The sequence below is a fragment of the Enoplosus armatus genome, chromosome 18 (assembly GCF_043641665.1).
Source record: "Enoplosus armatus isolate fEnoArm2 chromosome 18, fEnoArm2.hap1, whole genome shotgun sequence".
In the NCBI taxonomy this organism is placed as follows: Eukaryota; Metazoa; Chordata; class Actinopteri; order Centrarchiformes; family Enoplosidae; genus Enoplosus; species Enoplosus armatus.
Genome location: NC_092197.1, coordinates 4,924,376 through 4,943,625, shown reverse-complemented (window position 1 = coordinate 4,943,625; position 19,250 = coordinate 4,924,376). Strand labels below are relative to the sequence as shown.

The following is a 19,250-nucleotide window of genomic DNA, read 5'->3' as shown; positions in this document are numbered from 1 at the left end:
ACAAATAATGTTATAGGCAGTGCCCTGAGAATTTTATGTCTAAACAGATGAATGTGCTTCTCAAAATAATATATTGGAAAACAAAAGCATGATGAGGCTTCTATGAGATTTTATGAGAGTCTGCATCACCTGCTGTTTCATATTGGATATTCATTATTTCACAGTTTCCTGTTATTCACAGTTAATGTAGAGTGGAAACACATTAATAACCACCACCCTCTAAAACATTTGGCAAAGCTTCGTAAGCAAACACTACTCATGTTCATGTAATAATTCACTCATTATGTAGAGGTACAGGTTTGATAATCTCAACCTGTTTTCAAGAGTACTGAGTGTTAGAAATTTTCTTCCACAGTAATGTCTTCAGGTTGTTAAGGACTAGTGAGTGATGCACCTCCATCTGGCTTGCCAGACCGCTGAGCGTCACACAGGTGCGTAGCTGTTTTTCCAGATCCCCGCGGAGGTCTGAAGGTGCTCCGAAAAGCAGGAAGTCCTGCAACAGCACACACACCTTTGCAAGATTGGGCTGTACAACCTCTGTATTACACTGCTTCACTAGCCGATCACAGGTGGCCGTGCAGTCCCGCCCATAAGTACAGTCTGCGTTGGTCTCACATCGCCGACCCCTCAAAAATCCACGCACAACTGCCTCAGATGCCACACTGCGCAGGTTGGCCATCTTGCAGTCATACTTTGCATTGTAGCCCACATGGCGAGGACTGGCATCACATATGAGGAAACTCCCGTAGGACCCATGGAAGACCTCTTCCACAAACTCCAGCAGGCCGATGGTGATGCGAGCTCTGCGGGGCCAGGCTGGTGCAAGCCAGTGGTTCAGGCTGGAGCTTAAGGCCTCTGGGACCAGAGCCTGCAGGTAATGAGGCACCTCTAGACTGTAGAGGGAGTTGTGGCCCACACGTTCTGTCACATACAAGTCCCCACAGAAGCCTAGCAGCTTGGGGGTGTGCTCCTTCTCCTGCAGCGCCACCATCAGGAGAAACTCATTGATCTGGAGAAGAGCCCAGATAGACTTGGCTTCTGCTAGAGACACTTTACCATCCTGGTTGACATCAGCCAGGGTAATCACCCTGTCCACCAAGGCGCTCAAAGATGGCTGCTCACCAAGGTTAGCCTGCAGGAAGGAGGTTGACACAATTTGGTTATTATGTGCTAAATGTGGTATAAATAATAAAAAGGTTGCACAAGGAATATTCAGCTAGACAGGTTCTGCTTTCTATTGTGGTAGTTGTTCCATATGATATATGGTGTAATTGCTGAGAAAGACAACCTTGAGGAAACTGTGCAGCATGTCTTTAAATTCATCCATAGAGGTTCCACGAGTGGGTTTGTCAAAAAGGCTCATCTCCTGTCGCAGTACAGAGTCTGGAGCCCCGTCAATCTTCACTGGATCCTCAATACCACACTTGATCACAACAGGTCTCTCCTTCCATAGTCCACTGTACACCTGCAAGTACAAAAATGTAAGAATAGTAAAAAATTTCAGATGCAGGCATCCTTTTAATACAAGCTGAAAAAGAGCTGTATACAGGTTTGTTTTTCAGGCTGATTTACTGTGAGCTATGATAGAAATGAGCACTAAACCTTATCAAATGGAAGAGCAGTGAACCTGGCATAAGTCATGTCTGATGCTAAATGTCGTCCAAACATTTTCCCTGCGTTCCTACATACAGACTAAATTGTAAATTGATAAGCCACAATTGTTTTTGTTTTTTTTGTTTTTTTGCACAAATTGTCCCTAATTAAATGAGAATATGTGTGTGGGGATGATGCCACATTGAATATTCAAAGGCCTTAAGGTTATATGCTTATATTTTAAAAGCATAACTAAAACCTGTGCAACTTCATTCAATATTTTGTATGTAAAAAAAAATGCTTGGTGAGTACATTAGAATCTTTCACTGAGAAAGAAAATAAAAAGGATTAACATACATGCAACTTGAGGCTTGTTTGGAAGTGTTTTCTTTAGCCAGAAGTTATTCTGAGAGTGTGTGTACAATGTGCGTGTTTATTTTACCTGGTGTGCAGAGGAGGTGGACATGCAGCGCTGCAGGGTTAGTGTTCTCTGATCACACAATGCCTTGCAGGACGAGCCTGATATTATGCCCCGTCTATAGTGATCACACTGCAAAAGGAAACAGGACATGCACTGCATTAGCCGCAGGAAACAGGTGATCCTCCAAGTGTCTCCCCCGTCTTGCAAAGCTGAATGCAATATTTACACATCAAGCATTTCAAGGTTTTTGTTTGTTTACCAATGTAAACATTCACCAAACATTTGCAGAGATCATTTGCACAAAAAAAGCAATAAGAAGGAGACATCCTTTTTTTCTAGTGCATTTCTAGCGTCACATCTCATTCCAGATCTGCCACTCTGCGCCTGTCCACTAGCTGTCGCTTTCCAGTTTCCTTCCAATGATCACCATCTGACACTATCACCTGCATGCCCAGCGGCTTCCCAAATCTCACAGAATCTCTGTCATATGTCCACAAATTATTTCAGGAAATATAAAATGATCACTAGCTGTCATTTCACACAATATAGAGTGAACATCTGAGGTGTATGTCCAGTGCAACAGGGCCGATGTACCTAAAACAAGTGAGTTCTTCCATTTTCCAGAGTTCAAACCCAGAGTAACCGATTAAAGGTCCCATATTATGTTCATTTCAGCTCTATATTATTATTCTGGGATTCCACTAGAGTATGATTCACAGTTCAAAAAAGTCCTTATTTATTCTATACTGGCCCCTTGTGCAGCCCTCTGTCTGAAACAAGCCATTTTAGACATACTGAAAAGAAAACTTGAGGAAGAGTAGTCCTGAGCAGAGCGGTCCAACTGAGCAGGTGACTATACAGTCTGGGTACAGAAGTCCTGACGGCTCGTTTAAAGGCACAGTCTCTGAATACGGGCTGTGTGCATTTCTCTGAGGACTGAGCATTTTGATGCTCTCACAGTATCTAAATAGCTCCTAGAACTTTAAAGAACAAGGCATTTGTTTTGTGCTTTTAGACTACATGTCCAAACTACTACAATTGTCTACAAATGAACTAGTAGCCTATAATATTAGTATAATGATCCATCAAAAGTAGATGTAGACAGTGTGTTTGAGTTTCATGTCCTAAACACTAACACTACTAAAACAGCAGTTTACTGCCTGGTTTCTACTGACACGCCCTCACACTGCACCTCAGGGCATTCCTGTCCATAACAAGACACCAAAATGCAAAGCAGCAACAGGCAAAAACCTCTGTGTGCCCAACAAAAACCCCACCTCATCATCATTAATTTGAGTGGCATTAAACGTTTGCCTGTAAGCATACTGGCCTTTATTTATTCCTTTGTCTAAAACTGAGGCACACACACACTTTCACAAACTGTGCATCCACTTTCATGCAGGCACACACACTGTTGTGCAGATCTGATTATTTGTTATGATGATGTTACATCACTGATCTTAATTGTGCATCAATTACTCTGCGTAGTTATCCCCTTAATCGCCATCGTGTTCCTCCATGACTCATTAAATGTCAGTGCCTGTTCTGTTCTCAACAGCCGAGTCTCTATCCAGCGTCAAAGGCCAAGTATAAAGGGAGAGACAACCCAAGCAGCCCCCAATTGTCCCTCATCTTCCTCAAAAGACAGCCCTCCTGTTCAGTTGTGCTGCCATGTTTCCCTTTGTTTTCAAATGATTTGGGTGCTAAGCATGTCACTGCAGCAGCTGGAATATTAGTGATTTATTCTATGTAGCTTGTATTCTACTGTTTCTGCCTCAAGACTACATGCAGTTCTGTGACACAGTTAGAGCAACAGCAAATTGGCTGGTTTCAAATCTACCACAACCGTCGTCAAAAATGTTGTAAAATGTGCAGGATGTAGACATATAAAAAAACAGCTTACTTTTTGCCCAGTGACTCATGAAACAAATGGCATTACATGTTCTTTTTCATGGTTCAAAACAAATCCATTCTGTATTGATTTGCATGTGTGCTATTTTTTTGCCTATACTGGCCTGTAATGCACTTTTTATGTGGGCCTAATATGTAACCACATCAGTGTTAGAGATCCCACCTAAACCGAAATCTGATCATAATGTGAATTTAGTTCCCATACATTAACCATTTGTAACAAAATATTTAATCAATGAGGAAGCATGGCCACTTTCAGAGAAGGCTGCACAGCGGAAAGTGAAGACATAATGATGCAGTAACCCAAATTTCTGACTCATTGCCGCTCTGTAGCTTCCTAATCACCATCACACTGATGAATTTATGAAATTGGCTGTCAAAGTATAAAGAGACAATACTTACGATGACCATATGGCAGACATGCCCACGGCAGAGCTCAGAGTAAGAGGCGTACTGCATGTAGATGACCCAGCTGGCGATGAGGATGCCCAGCCATGCCAGGAGAAGGTACTTCACCTTAATGGCTGGGATGCGACTCTTTGGAGATGAAGATGAATGGGAAGGAGAAGAGAATTATTTATACTATATTTTATTACACATAATATTATTAGATTGTTAATACTTATGCATCAATATGTAAGCAGTGTTTCATTAGTAGTGTGAGATTGTCAATAGGGTAGGAAAGAGGAAAAAAAAGTTCTGCTACACAAATTTAGTAAATGTACCTTTTTGGGCTTTGAACGATCATCTAGGCTAAAAAAAAAAAAACATCCATAAAGTTTGGAGGAGAAATGTCTGCTAACTGCTAACAACGCACCAACTGATCTGATACCAGGTGTCACAAGCAACAAAAAGGTTGGGATCCACTAATTCAAACTTCAACAATGTATATTTTACAAGCTTAACATTTGTTTTTGTTTTAATGAAAAATATTGAAAGTAAAAGTAAGAAGTAAGCTAACCACAGCACTTCCCTCAGTAGAGTGGACGTAAAAGGTAGCACAAACTGGAAATACTCACATAAAGTACCTGGAAAATGTACAGTATGTGAATAAATGTACTGATACTGTCCACCACTGAGGTCTGAATGAACAGCTGGTGCCTTGACCTTAGGATGAAACCAGCTGATGGTGTTGGTCTGCGCATTTTACCTCCCCGTCAGACTCACGACATTTTGTGATGCATGTGGACTGCACTCAGATGCCACCGACGCATATATTGCTCCGGTAATTTGAAATGCATGCCGGTAGTTTACCGTGCGGACCCTGTTGTTGCAACAAAAGCAGGCTGACATCATGCCGTCCATGCGTACCTGCAGACCTTTGGACAGAGGGCAGAAGAGCACCATATGGACCAGTCGCCGCAAAGCCCTGGGCATCATGAGCGACTCTGTTGGGAGGCAGCGGAGCGAGAATGCAGGGATCCCTGTGTGATCACATCCTCACAGCAAACCTGCGCCATGCGTCACAAATAACCAAACCCGCGTCTAACTGCTAAGCGCAGCGTTGGCCATGATGTTTCCTCCAGCGCGTCTTTTGCTTCAACAACGCCACTGCGCGGTTTCGTAATCCAGTTTATCAACACAAATCATTCACCGGAGGGAAAAAAAAAAACATCACTAGCGCGTCCTTGAAATTGGGCAGTTTCAGATTTCAGCTCCATCTGGGCCCCAGCATCTCTGCTGCAGCCCCCAGTTAAAGGCGTTCAGCCGCGATCACCAGCAAATCCGATGAACGTGAGAAGCGGTTTCTTCTTTCTCTCGTCAGATGGAACTAGACTAAATTGTGACAGAAATAGGCAGCGGATCTCCCGATGAGCACACAACCTCTGTTTCCCAGCGACTCGCCACTGCGCTTCTTTAAAGGGAAAGATGCGGGAGCTCAGCTGTGAGATGTTTTTATGCCGCCGACATAAATCTCGCCCGTGATTTCTGTCCTTTTAAACACACTCAACAGCACACCCTGACATGTGAGCCAGAACTGTCATTAACATTAAGGTGATGGGTCTATACCTATTTAGGCCTACTTTTACAATACTGTTGTTAACCTATCAGGACTTTCCATTATTATTATTATTATTATTATTATTATTGTAGCATCTGTGTATTATCCTGTAGTAGGTCATCAGACAAGTCAACTGAATCTATCAATGAATAATACTAGTGAACACTTCAAACTGAGCGTAAAGAGAAATATACAAATACAATAAATAAAACAATAAAATAAACGTGTACACCACATTGTAAGCTGTCTCTCCCACATTGATTGACAAAAACTGTAGAATATCCACACACAGTTTATGAGATCATGCAGTATCTGGTAATAAAAGAAAGGTGGAGAAAATCAAGTCAAGGAATGGAGCTGGGCCAGAGAAAAATATTAGTAGTGTTAGTAGTCTTCTGTGGGTAGATTTGATAAAGGGAAGGACATTATTTAGGAAATAGATCACAAACACAAAAACACTCTTTTGCAGTTCTTTTAACAAATCATCAGACTGATTATACATTTGATTCTGGCAAAGGTTTTTATTTAAAGCATTTATCACAATGCTGACTATCATTGGCAAATAAGTGAAAAGCAACACTACAAATTAAAAGAGAGCCAACACATTAAACAGTGTGTACTGATGTGATAAACAGTGTAAAAACATTAGCCCAGGTGTTAGCTATGCAAAGTATTTTTCTCTGCTTGTTCTGATTTTCATTTTTTGTGTTAGTGTAGTTCAATAAAATACACTCAGTCACATTTGACCTTTTATTGAAAACCTTTGTCACAAAGGTTTATACTGCTGTTGTGAGACATACTTGAATACTTTTTAAGCATTTCTGTAAAATGCTCACTTTCAACCATGTCTTCGAGGCATACATATCCACAGATGGCTTCAAATGTCTTGCTCCAGGACTGGGGTACTGCACTGTGAAACAAATCACAAATAGAGGTTTGGTTATGTCAGTTAAACAATCACTGAATGCAACGCCTCAGGGGGCGTGATGAACGAGAGAAACACAGGAGCAAAAAGTCTGCATGTGTGGAGTCTGCATGAATTCTCACCTTCCCAAGCAACTCTGTTGCTGCTGCTCCACCACAGGTTTATCTGGTCCATCAAAGGTGGATCCTGGGAGTCTATTTGATGAAGACCGTCAGAATTAAAAATTAAGTGCATTTTTGTCCTACTTCCTGTTATGTGCCTCTTAAAGTCTCTTATTAGCTTTAACCTCCTAAGACCCAAGTTCTATCTTAATTTCTCTTTGCTATCTTGGCTTATTGGGACCTGATAAGTATAAAAACTAAGCATCATCTGTTGACATGATGAAGTTCCACATACGGGGACAATTTTGAATTTCCATATAAGCAGAATTAAGTATTATGGTATAACCCAAAATGTGATGTCCACGCATGTGGATGCCAGGTCTTAGGAGGTTAAATATGGATGTAATGCTCAATTTCTTCTCCACAATAACATTTGAAAATAAAGATTATTTGATGTGTTGCAGTCACAATTAGCTCATTACAGAAACCAACTAATTCTTGAAATCTAACCTCATAACAATATGAACTACCACTGACCCTCAGTTCATGGAAATACATCGGCCTTGTGGTAAACTGAGTCTAAGTATCTGGCCCGGTTCCATACTCAAAGCCCACTACACAGTGGAAATCGAGCTATCGTGAGCCAACTACTTACTTTCTGCCCACGTATTGCACAACAGAGACACGGACACAGCCAGAGTTGCATCTCAAGGGGCAATATTAACCCTAATGTGTCCAGTAAACTTTCAACAAGACCAGTTACCATTCTCCCAGCCGCAATTATCTCAACATCTGACATCAGCTGTCCTCATGAGGGCAAAGCCACGCATCTTCTCGCTGTGCACGTACCTGCACCAACAAGAGAAGAAAGAGGAGACTGTTTATTCCAATACAAAATCCTAACCATGAAAATATTTTTACATACCAAAAATCATTGTCCATTGGTCCGTCAGCATTTGGAGTCCATGAAATAGAGCTGAAGGCCACATCTACAGATGAGACATGAGTTTACCCATATTATTCTAAAGCAGGAGCCTAGCATGGGGCACATTTGGCTGTCCAAGAGGTATGATCTGCTAAGGCTGGCTCTGACGAAAATAAAGAATGAATTGATCATTTCAGTACCTCTAACTTCTAACAGTTGTGACATAATAATAATAATAATAATAAACTGTGGCTATGAAAGTTGGTGGGACGGCTGGTATTTCTGATGAGTATTCAACTACTTCTTCACTGACAAAATGTTGCTGTCGCTGTTATTTTTTTGTTTTTTTAATTTTTCACTACCACATCAATTTTCTGTCAGTTATTCATATCTAAACTAGTTCTGACAGGACTGACAGGACTGTCAGGTCTCCACACGCTCGGCAAACCGCAAGTCATTCGCACACACCTCCTCAGTAAAGCCTGCTGACATCGGCCAGCTTCGACAGAATTAAACCAAAAGTACAAGTTAAACTCTTAAATGTGATGCCATCGGAAACATGAACTTAGTATTAGCCTGGGACTTAAAATAGCCTGTTGCTTACCACGTGAAAGGCAGGTTGCCCTAAAGCAGGAAACTATTAACCAGACGCGAGACACAACACTTGGCACGAGCATTTCTCTGAAAGTAAACCTGGACGGAGACAAACAGACATTGTTGACGTTACACAGCTGAGTGGATCTGTGCCAAGAAGACACGTTCACTTTAGCTCCGTGCAAACATTTACGTTATGAAACACGTGAAATCGGTGTCTTATCAGTAAATATGACACACTACACAGTAAAACACAACGGTTGTGACCTCATGTATTGGTTATACAGTGACATACGCCCACTCACCAGTTTGTCCTCGCAGCAGTTTCCCGGCTGGTCAGAAAAGGTCGACACAGGAACACTTGTTGCACAACTACGGAAACCGAGTGTGACCAAACCTCATCTACTAAGCAACCAGCCCATAATGGAGTAACAGGCTTTATGTATCGCGCTTAATAAAAGTTTTCCGCCTTTGCAATTCAGTGACTCCCTTACAATGACAGTGCCTAACCTTCAGCAAAGGTGCCATTATTCTTACATATGGATAGAAGTTTTATATCTCAACACTATTATCACATACATTTATTAATGTACATATAGGAGCTGCAATAATTAGTCGTTCATAAAAATACTTAACATTTTCTGGTTCCATCTTCTCAAACGTGAGAATCCCCTGTTTGTTGTTGCTTTATATCATTTTAGATTTGACTATTTTGGGGTTCGAGACTGTTGGTCAGATAAGCAATTTTGAAGATGTGATTTTGGACTCTGGGAAATTATAAACAGGACTTTTTAATAATTGTGTCAGATTATTGACAAGCATTTCAGATGTTTGGACACTTGACACTGGACACAACTGTCTCTCTCTCGAAGAGGCATTAGGACACTTAAAACAGTTTGAATCTACTCCACTAAGCAGCGTTTATGCAACATTTGTACCAACATGGCCTCAAGGGTACACCACAGCAGCAACAAGACAGATCAGCTGGATCTAGAGTGGAGAAACTGAGGGAAACTCCGACACCGTGATAGCATTTGAAGAGGTTTAGTTATTATTTGGTTGTGTTCTACATTCTGTGAGCATGAATATGAATGCAACAGTAACACAAAGTGCTGTCTGATTTAGAGTGTCAACAGTCAAGATTATGGCAGTCCATGTAAACATAAGTCATTGTTATATCAGTGTATTACAACAGTTGAATTTGGACAAACCTGCTGCAACATGATTCATCTTTGAGGGTCTATTGAAAGACAAATGTTGAATTAGAACCAGAAGACCACGTCACAGAAACAAGACTCATTAATGAGAACACAAGAAAGCATTGTGACCAATTCAACTCTATCGCTAGCATCTTTTTCAGATCTTTTCCAAACGCTGGTGCATGATGAAGGGGAGCAGCAGACAGTCTTTTGAAAAAATGCATTTCTTAATGTCTCTTATTTAAGAATATATTATGTCATGAGCTTGGGGTGGAGGGTGGTGACAGGCCGTGCAGTAGCTCCATCTGTCTCCTTTTGTCCTTGGCACGGTTGATGGTCATCTTAAATAAGCGACAGTACAGCTTCATGGCAGCTGGAGTGTCATCATTCCCAGGCACAGGGTAAGTCACCTGGCTGGGGTTGCAGTTTGAGTCCACCACACCCACTGTGGGAATGTTCATCTTGGCTGCATCTCTGATCCCCACATGCTGCTGAAACACATTGTTGAGAGTGGAAAGGAAGATGACGAGGTCTGGTAAGCGGACTCCTGAGCCGTACTGGATGGGGGCGTTGGTAAGGAGGCCGCCCTGCCAGTACCGTGTATGGGCGTACTCCCCACAATCCTTAGCAGTGCTCTCCACCAGGTGGCTGAACTGACGCCGGCGGCTGACAAACACTATGATGCCACCACGGTACGCTACATGGGCAGTGAAGTTCAGGGCTTGCTGAAGGTGCTCCACAGTCTGGTCAAGATCAATTATGTCTTGGTCCAAACGGCAGCCATAGAGGTAAGGCTCCATGAGCCTAAGAAAAAGACAATAAGAGTTAGGTTAAAATGAATGAAAATGGGATATTGGTGCCTTCCACCTTGAGATACAGAGATATGAGTGGGATGTTTATATTATTCTTTGCATATTCAATCAGCCTACTGTACTTCAATTTGACACATTAGGCTCTGAGAATCTTTCAGTATTTTCTGACATTTTAGAAACCAAAACAATTACTGACTAATCGAGGCAATAGACAGCAGATTGCTTTCTGCGTTTTCCACTGAATTACTGAGTGTATCTAGTTAGTGAAGTAAGCGTGTGTGGTACATTCAGAGTATGTAACTGACTTAAGAATTCCCACACTCGTGTCACCCATGTGCAAATCCCTCTGACAAAGAATCTTGTCACAACATAAATTAGCTGAACAGTTGATGAGCTGTGGGAATTCATACCAACCTGTGCCTGCAACCTTTTTTATGGCCAAGATGCACTCTGGCGTCGAACAGGTCTTTCAACGAGAGGAGCTCCGCCACACGGAAAAAGTCCGGCTTCTCAAGTGGCTGGTTTTTTAGTTTTTCTGTGTGCAGAAGAAATGACAATGCTGAAAGTCTGGAGACGGTACTGACTAACGTTGTCTCACTGCTAGGTTGGCAGCCGTTAGCTTACCTGAAACATCGTCAATTTGGATTTGAGGTGATTTGATGGACGTTGCAGTGGCATAGTGATGTCCACCACAGGAGTATCCCACTGTAACAGCCCGCGAGTGTCGTAGCCCCCAAAGTCCTAAACATCAGGTATAAATATCGGTCAAAACATCACACATTAACAAGCGAGTACTGCTAGCTTCCCAGCTAGCTATTGACGTTAGCTGTAAGCTAAGGTGCTAATTTGTCGGCGAGGATTACGTGCAGAAAATAAAACAATGCCTCAGCAGTTCTACAGATCTAAAATTGATCACACACTCAAATATTGCCACGACAATGTTACTCTGCCGTGTATTTAAAAATACGTCTGTGCAGGTACCTTTGGTCAGTGCCCGGGCTGCCATGCTTGCTTGAGTGCCACGGAAGGTCAGCCAACTGCGGCTGCGTGTTTGTAGTTCATAGAATGCCGTAAAGTTCTGTCGTGATAGTTTTATATAATAGACTACAATACCCATGACGCCAAACTATTTTTTTTTTAAACTTACCAACTTTATTGAAAAACAAATACAACACTACTGACATTACCGCCCTCGTGTTATTCATATATGAAAGTGTATAAAAGAACATAAACCAACGGTAATGTTAACTCCGGATTTAGAACAAATGTTTGGCAATAAAAATGACAATTCTTAAAAAACTGCTGTAGTATGAAGAAAAATTGATGCCATCTACAAGTAATTAAACCGGTAAACTGTAATTACTCAGTAGCAACAAGAACAAACTCAATAGGAAAATGTAGACAAATGGCAGAATACTCCTGGAGTTAAGGATTTAATTTTCTTTGTCAAAAACTGCAAAAAGAGAAGAAATGCCCTTAATTTGCTAGATAAACAAACAAGTTAACTTTAACTTCCTATATTCAGATACATATAACTTATAACATTACAAAACAGGTCAAAATCCAACTAAAATATGTACTGTAAAAACAAAAGCCAAAATACTTAATTGCCACTAGCATGTAACAACAAAACTAACAGCAAACCTTAGATAAACAAAATAATTATTCAACAACTCTACATACTTTAATATCAAACATCATCTACATGCATGTTTCAAATGCTGAATGAAGTTTTATTCTGTGATGCTGTGGAGGCTGGGTGCTTTACTTCTCCTGAAAAAGATGAAAATCATCTAAGATGAACAGTTTTTGTATTTGACTGTGATCACTCACTGTAGACACAAAACCATTTGGGTCTAATCACATACCTGTTGACTGGAATGAACTGAAGCTTTCTTTTGACATGTTGCACAGTCTTGTTCTGCACAGGAACACTATTGAGAGAGGGTACCACCTGCAAGCATCGTGTAATACATATTTCACACTCTCTGCATCTTGACAACTCTTTACGAACAGCCAAAGTAAAAACATATTTTCAGTTTTCCTTGCCATTGATGGGGCTACTCGGTTTAGCTAACATGTTACTTGAATATCTGGTTCCATTGTAAAGGAATACAAAATACTGAAGCAAAACAAACTACACCAAAAACTGTCATGTTTCTACATAACTGTACCTCCTTGCATTTTTTAGATGGGTACCTCCTGTTGAACATCTTACTTCTCTCCTCTGTGGTAAGTGCTATGCAAGGTCTGAAGGTGATGCCAGGGTCAATGGCACTGGACAAAGACCTGGGCAAGGCAGAGCAGGACACACATCAGACCAATTCCCAGTAACCACTTAATGCTTTAAGAATTCATTCAAAAGTCCACCTTCAGGCCAGTGAAAGTAGCCTGTGAATTAAGATGTTGTAAGTATGTAAGTGTTCCATTAACCATGAGGAGAGTTACTATGATTCAAATTATTATACATTAATGAGGAAGGCCCATTGTTGCTCGGATTCCACTCTTTATTACACAGATGCACTTAAAAGACACAGCAAAAGTTTTTTTCTGAAAGAGTAAAAGAAAAAACAAACACTTCTTACAAAATATTTACAAAATCTGGCAATGCACAGCATGTTCAGTAACTTTTTCTGATAAACAAAAATAAATAGCCTTTTTCCCCCCACATATGAAATTCAAGAAAACTTTAAACATGACAAAGAAATGGACACACTAAATATCAAGTTTAGCAAGACAGAGAGGAGTAACTATGTGGCTTCTGTGGAATCTGGAACAACAATTGAGTCATAGAGGTAATAAGTCCAAGACTGTTTTAGTGGCTTTCATTAACAACTGAGCTTTAAATTCCCACCAATGAATCTAAACCATACAATGAACTAAGGGCACTGTGTCTGAAAAACCAATGTTGTTGGGAAGATGTAGTATAATATCTCCATGGTAGTCGAGAAAGGATACAAGATGGTGTTCTAAAGTTGCTCTAAACAGGTGCCTATTAAGGGTCAAGGGTATAATCTGTTTTAAAAGTGTACCTTGGCCTTTTCTCTTTATGTGCAAAAGTTAGAAAGTCTATTCTCAACCTGTGGGTGAGGTGAGACAGCAATTTTCTGGAATTATCATCATTTGAAGCACCCAGATTTAGGTACTACTTGGGGAGGAGAGAGTAGTCTGTCGACACAAGCAGCCACAGCTAAACAGTGAAAAATACAGTAAATGGTTGACATGGTAGAATTTAGGCAAGTAAAGTCAAGTCCTTGTATTTTGATGTGGTTCTATAAATTGGTCAAAATTGAGAAAAAGAAAAAAAAATGAATTGTCTGGTTTACAATACCAATCCAAGTTTTTATAACATGGCACCTGACTCGTCTTTTTCTTAATTATAAATCTAAAACATAAGCATTTATGAGAATTAGCACAGGTTTTGATAAATGTAATCGCATGTTGTAGAAAATCTTATTATAATATTTTAGCCAGATCGCACAATCTGCAGAGGATTTTCCCCAATAACAGTGTTGAGGGCAGCTACTAATGCTTATTTTAGTTATAGATTAAACAGTCAATTATTTTCTTGATCAACCGATTAATCTTTTACTTTATGGAGTAATGCTAAGTGAAAAATGCCCATCAGAACTTCTCAGAGCCCACGGAGATGTCTTCAAACGTCTTGTTTTCGTCGACCAACAGTCCAAAACCCAAAGAAATTCAATTTACTATCATCAAAGAAAGAGCTTCCCATTTGAAGCTGGAGCCCGCTGAGGTTTTGTATTTTTGCTTGAAAAAAGCCTGAAACAATTAATCCATTATCAAAATAGTTGCTGATTAATTTTCTGTTGACTAATCAATTGTTTCAGGTAGTGTTTTGCATGCACGAGTCTCTTTTCTGTTTCACTCTAAACACTCCAGTAATGGTACCATGTGGTATTTTGATGTGCTATACACTCAAACATGAATGGATTTAATCATATAATATGTGTTTTTTCTTCTGGCTTTTATTGAGATACCCCTAATGAAGGCAGCGATGAAAACATACTACAACATCAACAATAACTTTTGCACATAAAGGGTCTCTGAACTCTTTTAAACCTACATATAACAGGTAAATTGTATAGGATTATGTAATAACAGCATGTATTTTTTTGATTAACATTGCTAATTTGTGTTGTCCCACTGGCACATTAAAAAGCTACATCCAAATTTTAAGGATTTGGAATAAGTCTTTATTTTGTCATATCGACTGGTTATTTTTCTTGGTCACTTCTTTTTACATAAAACGTAAATAATATTTAGGACTATGTCATTTTCTGCAAGGAACTATTCTGCATTTTGATGGTGGTACTACACATGCAGTCTGCCTTCTGTACCAATATGCCACTGTATTGCTTTTCAAAGATTTGATGATATGAATTGACCTCAGAGCACAAAAAAGTTTTCACGATGGTGCCACTGTTACATAGCCATATAAATGTACAAACATAAAAAAAAAAATGCCTGTTATGTTTATTCATTTTAACAAACATTCCCTTAGAGCCTATAAATGAATGAGCTTGATTATAACCTACATTGTATTTATTAGCAGGGCACAATCAAGAAATAAACTCATATAAAATTGGATTATGATGCTATGGGACATAGTAGCCAAAGAAAATACTTACAATGTGGAAAAGCCCTGTTTCTTCTCTGGATTTCTCCTGTTGCCTGACTCACAATCTGCCTCCTCTATAAACTCTTCTTCTGTTCTTTCTAGATGCACTTCTTTATCATCTATCTTCATGCTCTGGCCTTCTCTTTTTTTCTCATTTAGCAAGTACACTCTCTCCTTTCCCTCGCTCCTTTCCCTGCTTCGAACCTGGACATGGTTGGTCCTATTAGATTCCAGTTCGACAAACACACTCTTGTCCTTAGACATATGCACCATACTCTCTGTCTCTCCTTCTATGGGGCACTGTGACCTGTGGCCAGGTGCAAGGCTCTGTGTAAAGGACATCCTTGGATGCTGTCTGGCAGTGGACAAAAGATTTGAAACAGGGGGTTTGAACTTGGTATTTACAGTTGTCTCTGTAGAGCAGGGGAAAGGTGCTCTACTGGTCCTTGCAGAGGACCAAACAGTGATTGGAGTCTGTGATTTAGGGCTGATGCCCTCGCTTTGATACGGAGAAGTTACTGATGCAGTCTCGTTGATCTTAGACGAGGTGATATGGAATTGAGTTCGACTGGGAGTCCTAGTGTCACTAGTGGGGAGCCCAAGGCTCTGGCGCCACTTGATGGACTCCAAGCGGGAATGAGAAATGTTAGGACTTAAAACTGGCCGAACTCTCTCTGTCTGTGTGGTGACATTCTGGACTTCACCTCTCCCAGTGCTAGGCCTCCTTTGCTCGGTTCTAGCAGCCCCTGCCCCGTCTGCTGGCTCCAAAAGACTGGGGCTGCAGGACTGGACAGAGGACAGATGTGATTGTACACTGACAGTAGAGATGTGTGACTGCAAACTCTGAGGCGTTGGAAGGGGCTGACCACTCAGAGGAGATTGTCCTTTTCTTGGAATTTCAGCCAGCTGATTTTCCCGTTTAATGTCTGCTTCTTGAGGTGGGGTAGAAGCCACGACAGTGCCGTTACTCGACACATCTCCATCTTTACTTTTTTCTGCAGTGGAAACTTTGGCCTTTTCAGCCAGAAACCTTCGGATCTCTTGTTCAATGCTATCATCGCTGTCTACTGAACTGCTATCTTCCTGTATCTGGAGAGCAGTCTGAGTATTGTGCAGCAACGGGGTGTCTTGACCCTCAGTTGCTTTTAATTTCTCGGTTTCACCTTGCATATCATGCTCCTCGCTCTTATCAGTTTGTTTATGTTGTAAAAAGGTCTTTTTACTCAGCCCAGACTTGTCTTTCATGTCCTCCTTACTCTTTTGTAATTTTTTCAAAGCACTGCGCTTTGAAATAGGATCAGCTTTGAACTGTTTGGTCTGTAAAGCATTTCCTAGCAGGGGTTCTTCATCCTTGAGGCACTTCCTTGACTTTCGCTTCAAGTCTCTCGTTTTTTTCTTTGACTTCTTTTTTGTCTTGAGCAAGTCTTTTATAGCAGTGTCTAGGTCCTCATCACTGTCAAGTGAGCTGCTTTTGTCTCCACTTTGCTCTGCCTCGTGTAAACCAGCTACTAGGTGCGTTTGACTCCTGTGGGAAAATACCAATGGGTTTGATTCTTTTCTATGCTCAAGTAAAGGTTTGGAGGCTGTTTCTTTAACATTGTTATCTGTCCCCAACATGTTGGAAATGCTACAGTTTTCTTCTTTGTGTTTTCTTCTCTGTGTCAAAGACAACCTTGGACGTTTCTTTTGGGTTGCAACTTGTTTTGCATTCACTATCTCTGGTTCATTTATACTATGAGGCTCTTGAGTCATAGCAGAGCTGGCCGGCTGTTTGTGCATTTGGGCCTTCTGCTCAAGAAATTTCCTGATTTCTTGCTCTATCCCATCTTCACTATCAATGGAACTGTCATCACTTTCGTCATCTGGACAGTTGTCAGGAAGTGAAGATTGCAAGGAGGATTCGGTGGGGGCACAACTGCTAAGGCCAACACTGTGATGGAAGGCCCCAGGCATAACAGTTTTGGAAATGTCCAGTATTGCCTCAGCACACATGAGCTCTGCAGTTGTATTAACCTTTGGAGGGGCAGGGGTAGGTTGCTCCTTAAAACCTTCTACTTTAAACAAAAGCAATCCATTTCCTTTCCCCTTCGAGCTGTCTGAAAGTGTATTCTTGGGTATGAAAACAGATGAAGGAGGAGGTTGAACAGATTTCACTTCTTTCTCTGTTCTGGTCTTTTTCTTTCTCAGTTTGTGTTTCTTTATGTTTTCTGCGCTTGTACTTCCAACAGCATGTATTAATGCTTTACTAAAGGGTTTTTGCTTGTGTAAGAATGGTTTCAGGACACTCTTCTCCTTGAGTTGCTCAAGCTGGTAGCAACGAATAGCTTCTTCAATGCCATCATCGCTAGTGGAGTCAGAGTCCTCTTTGAATGCATGTGGACTGAAAGCTTCCCTTTTGTTCTGCTGCTCCTTTTTCTCTAACTGGTATCTTTGAATGGCCTCCTCAATGCCGTCATCACTACTGGAATCATTTGAGTCTTCCTCTACTTTAACAGTGAGTGGGCACTTTACTTTGTTGAAGAGGCTGATTGTTTTAGAGGGGCTCTTTGTCTGCTCTTTGGGCAAGGCTAAACTTTTGGTTGTTGTACCTTTATTTGAATCTAATTTCGTAACTGTGTTGTCATTTAGTGAGGCCTTGTTTTTGATATACTTTTTTATAGGTATAACAGCTGGTGCTGTGGGAGTCTCAGCTTTGACACTTTTTGGAAACTGGTTACTGGCAATCAAAAAAGTATTGCTGTCAGAGTTCTGTTTAGAGACCTCAGGAATAGGTGGGTTTTTCCTGGGAATTTTGGATGATTGGAGAAAGGTGAAGCATGGTTCCGCCTTGCGTTTGTGATCATCCTTTTCCTTCAGGTATTCCAGTATTGCCTCCTCAATTCCTCTGTCCACAGAACCATCGCTGTCAGAGTCACTGCTCTCATGGTTGATTGGGGAGGACACGTATGCCTGTTGGTTTTCAGTGGGACCTTTAGTTTTGGACTTGGCTCCCACAAAAGAACCCACTGCAACCTTGCAGACCTGGGGATGACCTTCCTGTCCTGACAGCACATTTCCCTCGATCTCGTCGCCCATCTCGAGTGAGGACTGGGTGCTCCTAAGGCTCTCTATGATCATCTGGACCTTATCTGAGATAGGTGTGCCTCTGGTGGACAACTCGGTGTCAGAGTCATTGAAGCAGATTGGAAGGCTATAGCCTCCAGGTGGGCCACATGTTCTCCATTCTGTTTGCGTCGCTGCGACAGGAGGTACATTCATCAAGTACATTCTAGTGAAGTAAGGTGAGGTCCTCGACCATTGGAGTGCAACTGCCTCCGATCACAATCACATTGTTCAATCTGAGAAGAAAACAGAAACAGAGAAACAGTGACAGGCAAGTCACACTACACTGATAATTACAGCCCCTATGTTTAGAATTATTCTGATGGCATACAATATTATTCATTCTGTGTCCACACGTCAGATCCTTTTGTAAAAGCTGTGAATTAAGTCCAATATGTCATTGGAACATTGCAAGCTGATGATTCATCCAAAAACAAAATGAATCTAGAAGTCTGTACCAACCTGGTACAGACATCTTGAACTGACAGTTCATTTCAGGGAGATTTGAGGGACGTTTCAGGTAGCTGGCTACTACCATGGACAACTAACAACGCACATTTGGAGAAAATAAGATCTGTTACTAACTGATTACTTGCTTATTCTTTAAAATGTCAGAAATGTGTTTTTTCTTTAAGTGAATAAATGATCACTTACCATGACAGAGAGGAAAACATGATGCTATGTAATAAATAATGTATAAAAAGTACCCCTGTGTAAGCAGTTGTTACTGAACATTTCATTTTGTCGGATGCCTACAAATTCATTTAACCATCGGTATCAAGGAGACAATATTTCCCCTCTATGTACATAAATGCAGTCTGTTTCCACTTAATCTATAACCATCTACTTCTTTCATTTCTTCTCCCTAACTCTCCTTCACGTACCCTACAGTCTATCAGAATGGTCAACACTGAGTGACAGAGACACCCAATCAGAATACAACAGCTACACATCGGGCCGAATAGGCCTTGTCAGAGCTCTGCTACCATCCTGTGGAGGAACTCGATGTGACCACTCTGCAGC

At 41.0% G+C, this 19,250-nt stretch overlaps 3 protein-coding genes and 1 long non-coding RNA gene across 5 annotated transcripts; all 4 read right to left on the bottom strand.

Moving 5' to 3' along the window:
• Nucleotides 1-319: 319 nt before the first annotated feature.
• dipk1b (divergent protein kinase domain 1B) lies at nucleotides 320-5,314 on the bottom strand. The gene is made up of 5 exons (XM_070925005.1): nucleotides 5,237-5,314; nucleotides 4,328-4,462; nucleotides 2,036-2,143; nucleotides 1,289-1,465; nucleotides 320-1,132 (listed from the first exon to the last, which is right to left on the bottom strand). The coding sequence occupies exons 1-5, from the start codon at nucleotides 5,303-5,305 to the stop codon at nucleotides 320-322; spliced, it is 1,302 nt and encodes a 433-aa protein (XP_070781106.1). The 5' UTR covers nucleotides 5,306-5,314.
• A 1,192-nt stretch (nucleotides 5,315-6,506) lies between these two features.
• Nucleotides 6,507-8,833, bottom strand: LOC139301750 (uncharacterized). Of its 2 annotated transcripts, XR_011598880.1 has the most exons (6): nucleotides 8,778-8,833; nucleotides 8,483-8,571; nucleotides 7,879-7,942; nucleotides 7,717-7,802; nucleotides 6,975-7,046; nucleotides 6,507-6,837 (listed from the first exon to the last, which is right to left on the bottom strand). It is a non-coding gene; the product is annotated as an uncharacterized lncRNA (long non-coding RNA). The 2 variants fall into 2 exon arrangements; XR_011598879.1 differs by having other exon boundaries at nucleotides 7,717-7,942.
• Nucleotides 8,834-9,500: 667 nt separating this feature from the next.
• mrps2 (mitochondrial ribosomal protein S2) lies at nucleotides 9,501-11,489 on the bottom strand. The gene is made up of 4 exons (XM_070924994.1): nucleotides 11,465-11,489; nucleotides 11,108-11,224; nucleotides 10,898-11,018; nucleotides 9,501-10,475 (listed from the first exon to the last, which is right to left on the bottom strand). The coding sequence occupies exons 1-4, from the start codon at nucleotides 11,487-11,489 to the stop codon at nucleotides 9,929-9,931; spliced, it is 810 nt and encodes a 269-aa protein (XP_070781095.1). The 3' UTR covers nucleotides 9,501-9,928.
• Nucleotides 11,490-12,216: 727 nt separating this feature from the next.
• ppp1r26 (protein phosphatase 1, regulatory subunit 26) lies at nucleotides 12,217-18,392 on the bottom strand. The gene is made up of 4 exons (XM_070925213.1): nucleotides 15,136-18,392; nucleotides 12,658-12,772; nucleotides 12,352-12,437; nucleotides 12,217-12,256 (listed from the first exon to the last, which is right to left on the bottom strand). Exons 1-4 carry the CDS (start codon nucleotides 18,390-18,392, stop codon nucleotides 12,217-12,219), a joined length of 3,498 nt encoding a protein of 1,165 aa, XP_070781314.1.
• Nucleotides 18,393-19,250: the final 858 nt, after the last annotated feature.

What these genes read in the sequence shown, in the direction of transcription:
- dipk1b (XM_070925005.1), bottom strand. Translation starts at nt 5,305, where the DNA reads ATGATGCCCAGGGCTTTGCGGCGACTGGTCCATATGGTGCTCTTCTGC. An exon ending in ATGTCTGCCATATGGTCATC is followed by an intron (nt 2,144 to 4,327) that starts GTAAGTATTGTC and finishes TTCCTTTTGCAG; the next exon opens with TGTGATCACTATAGACGGGG. An exon ending in TGCTGCACAGTTTCCTCAAG is followed by an intron (nt 1,133 to 1,288) that starts GTTGTCTTTCTC and finishes TCCTTCCTGCAG; the next exon opens with GCTAACCTTGGTGAGCAGCC.
- mrps2 (XM_070924994.1), bottom strand. Translation starts at nt 11,489, where the DNA reads ATGGCAGCCCGGGCACTGACCAAAG. An exon ending in AGCCCGGGCACTGACCAAAG is followed by an intron (nt 11,225 to 11,464) that starts GTACCTGCACAG and finishes CCTGATGTTTAG; the next exon opens with GACTTTGGGGGCTACGACAC. An exon ending in CCAAATTGACGATGTTTCAG is followed by an intron (nt 11,019 to 11,107) that starts GTAAGCTAACGG and finishes TTCTGCACACAG; the next exon opens with AAAAACTAAAAAACCAGCCA.
- ppp1r26 (XM_070925213.1), bottom strand. Translation starts at nt 18,392, where the DNA reads ATGTACTTGATGAATGTACCTCCTGTCGCAGCGACGCAAACAGAATGG. An exon ending in AAACAGGGCTTTTCCACATT is followed by an intron (nt 12,773 to 15,135) that starts GTAAGTATTTTC and finishes TGCCTTGCCCAG; the next exon opens with GTCTTTGTCCAGTGCCATTG. An exon ending in CAGTTCATTCCAGTCAACAG is followed by an intron (nt 12,257 to 12,351) that starts GTATGTGATTAG and finishes CATCTTTTTCAG; the next exon opens with GAGAAGTAAAGCACCCAGCC.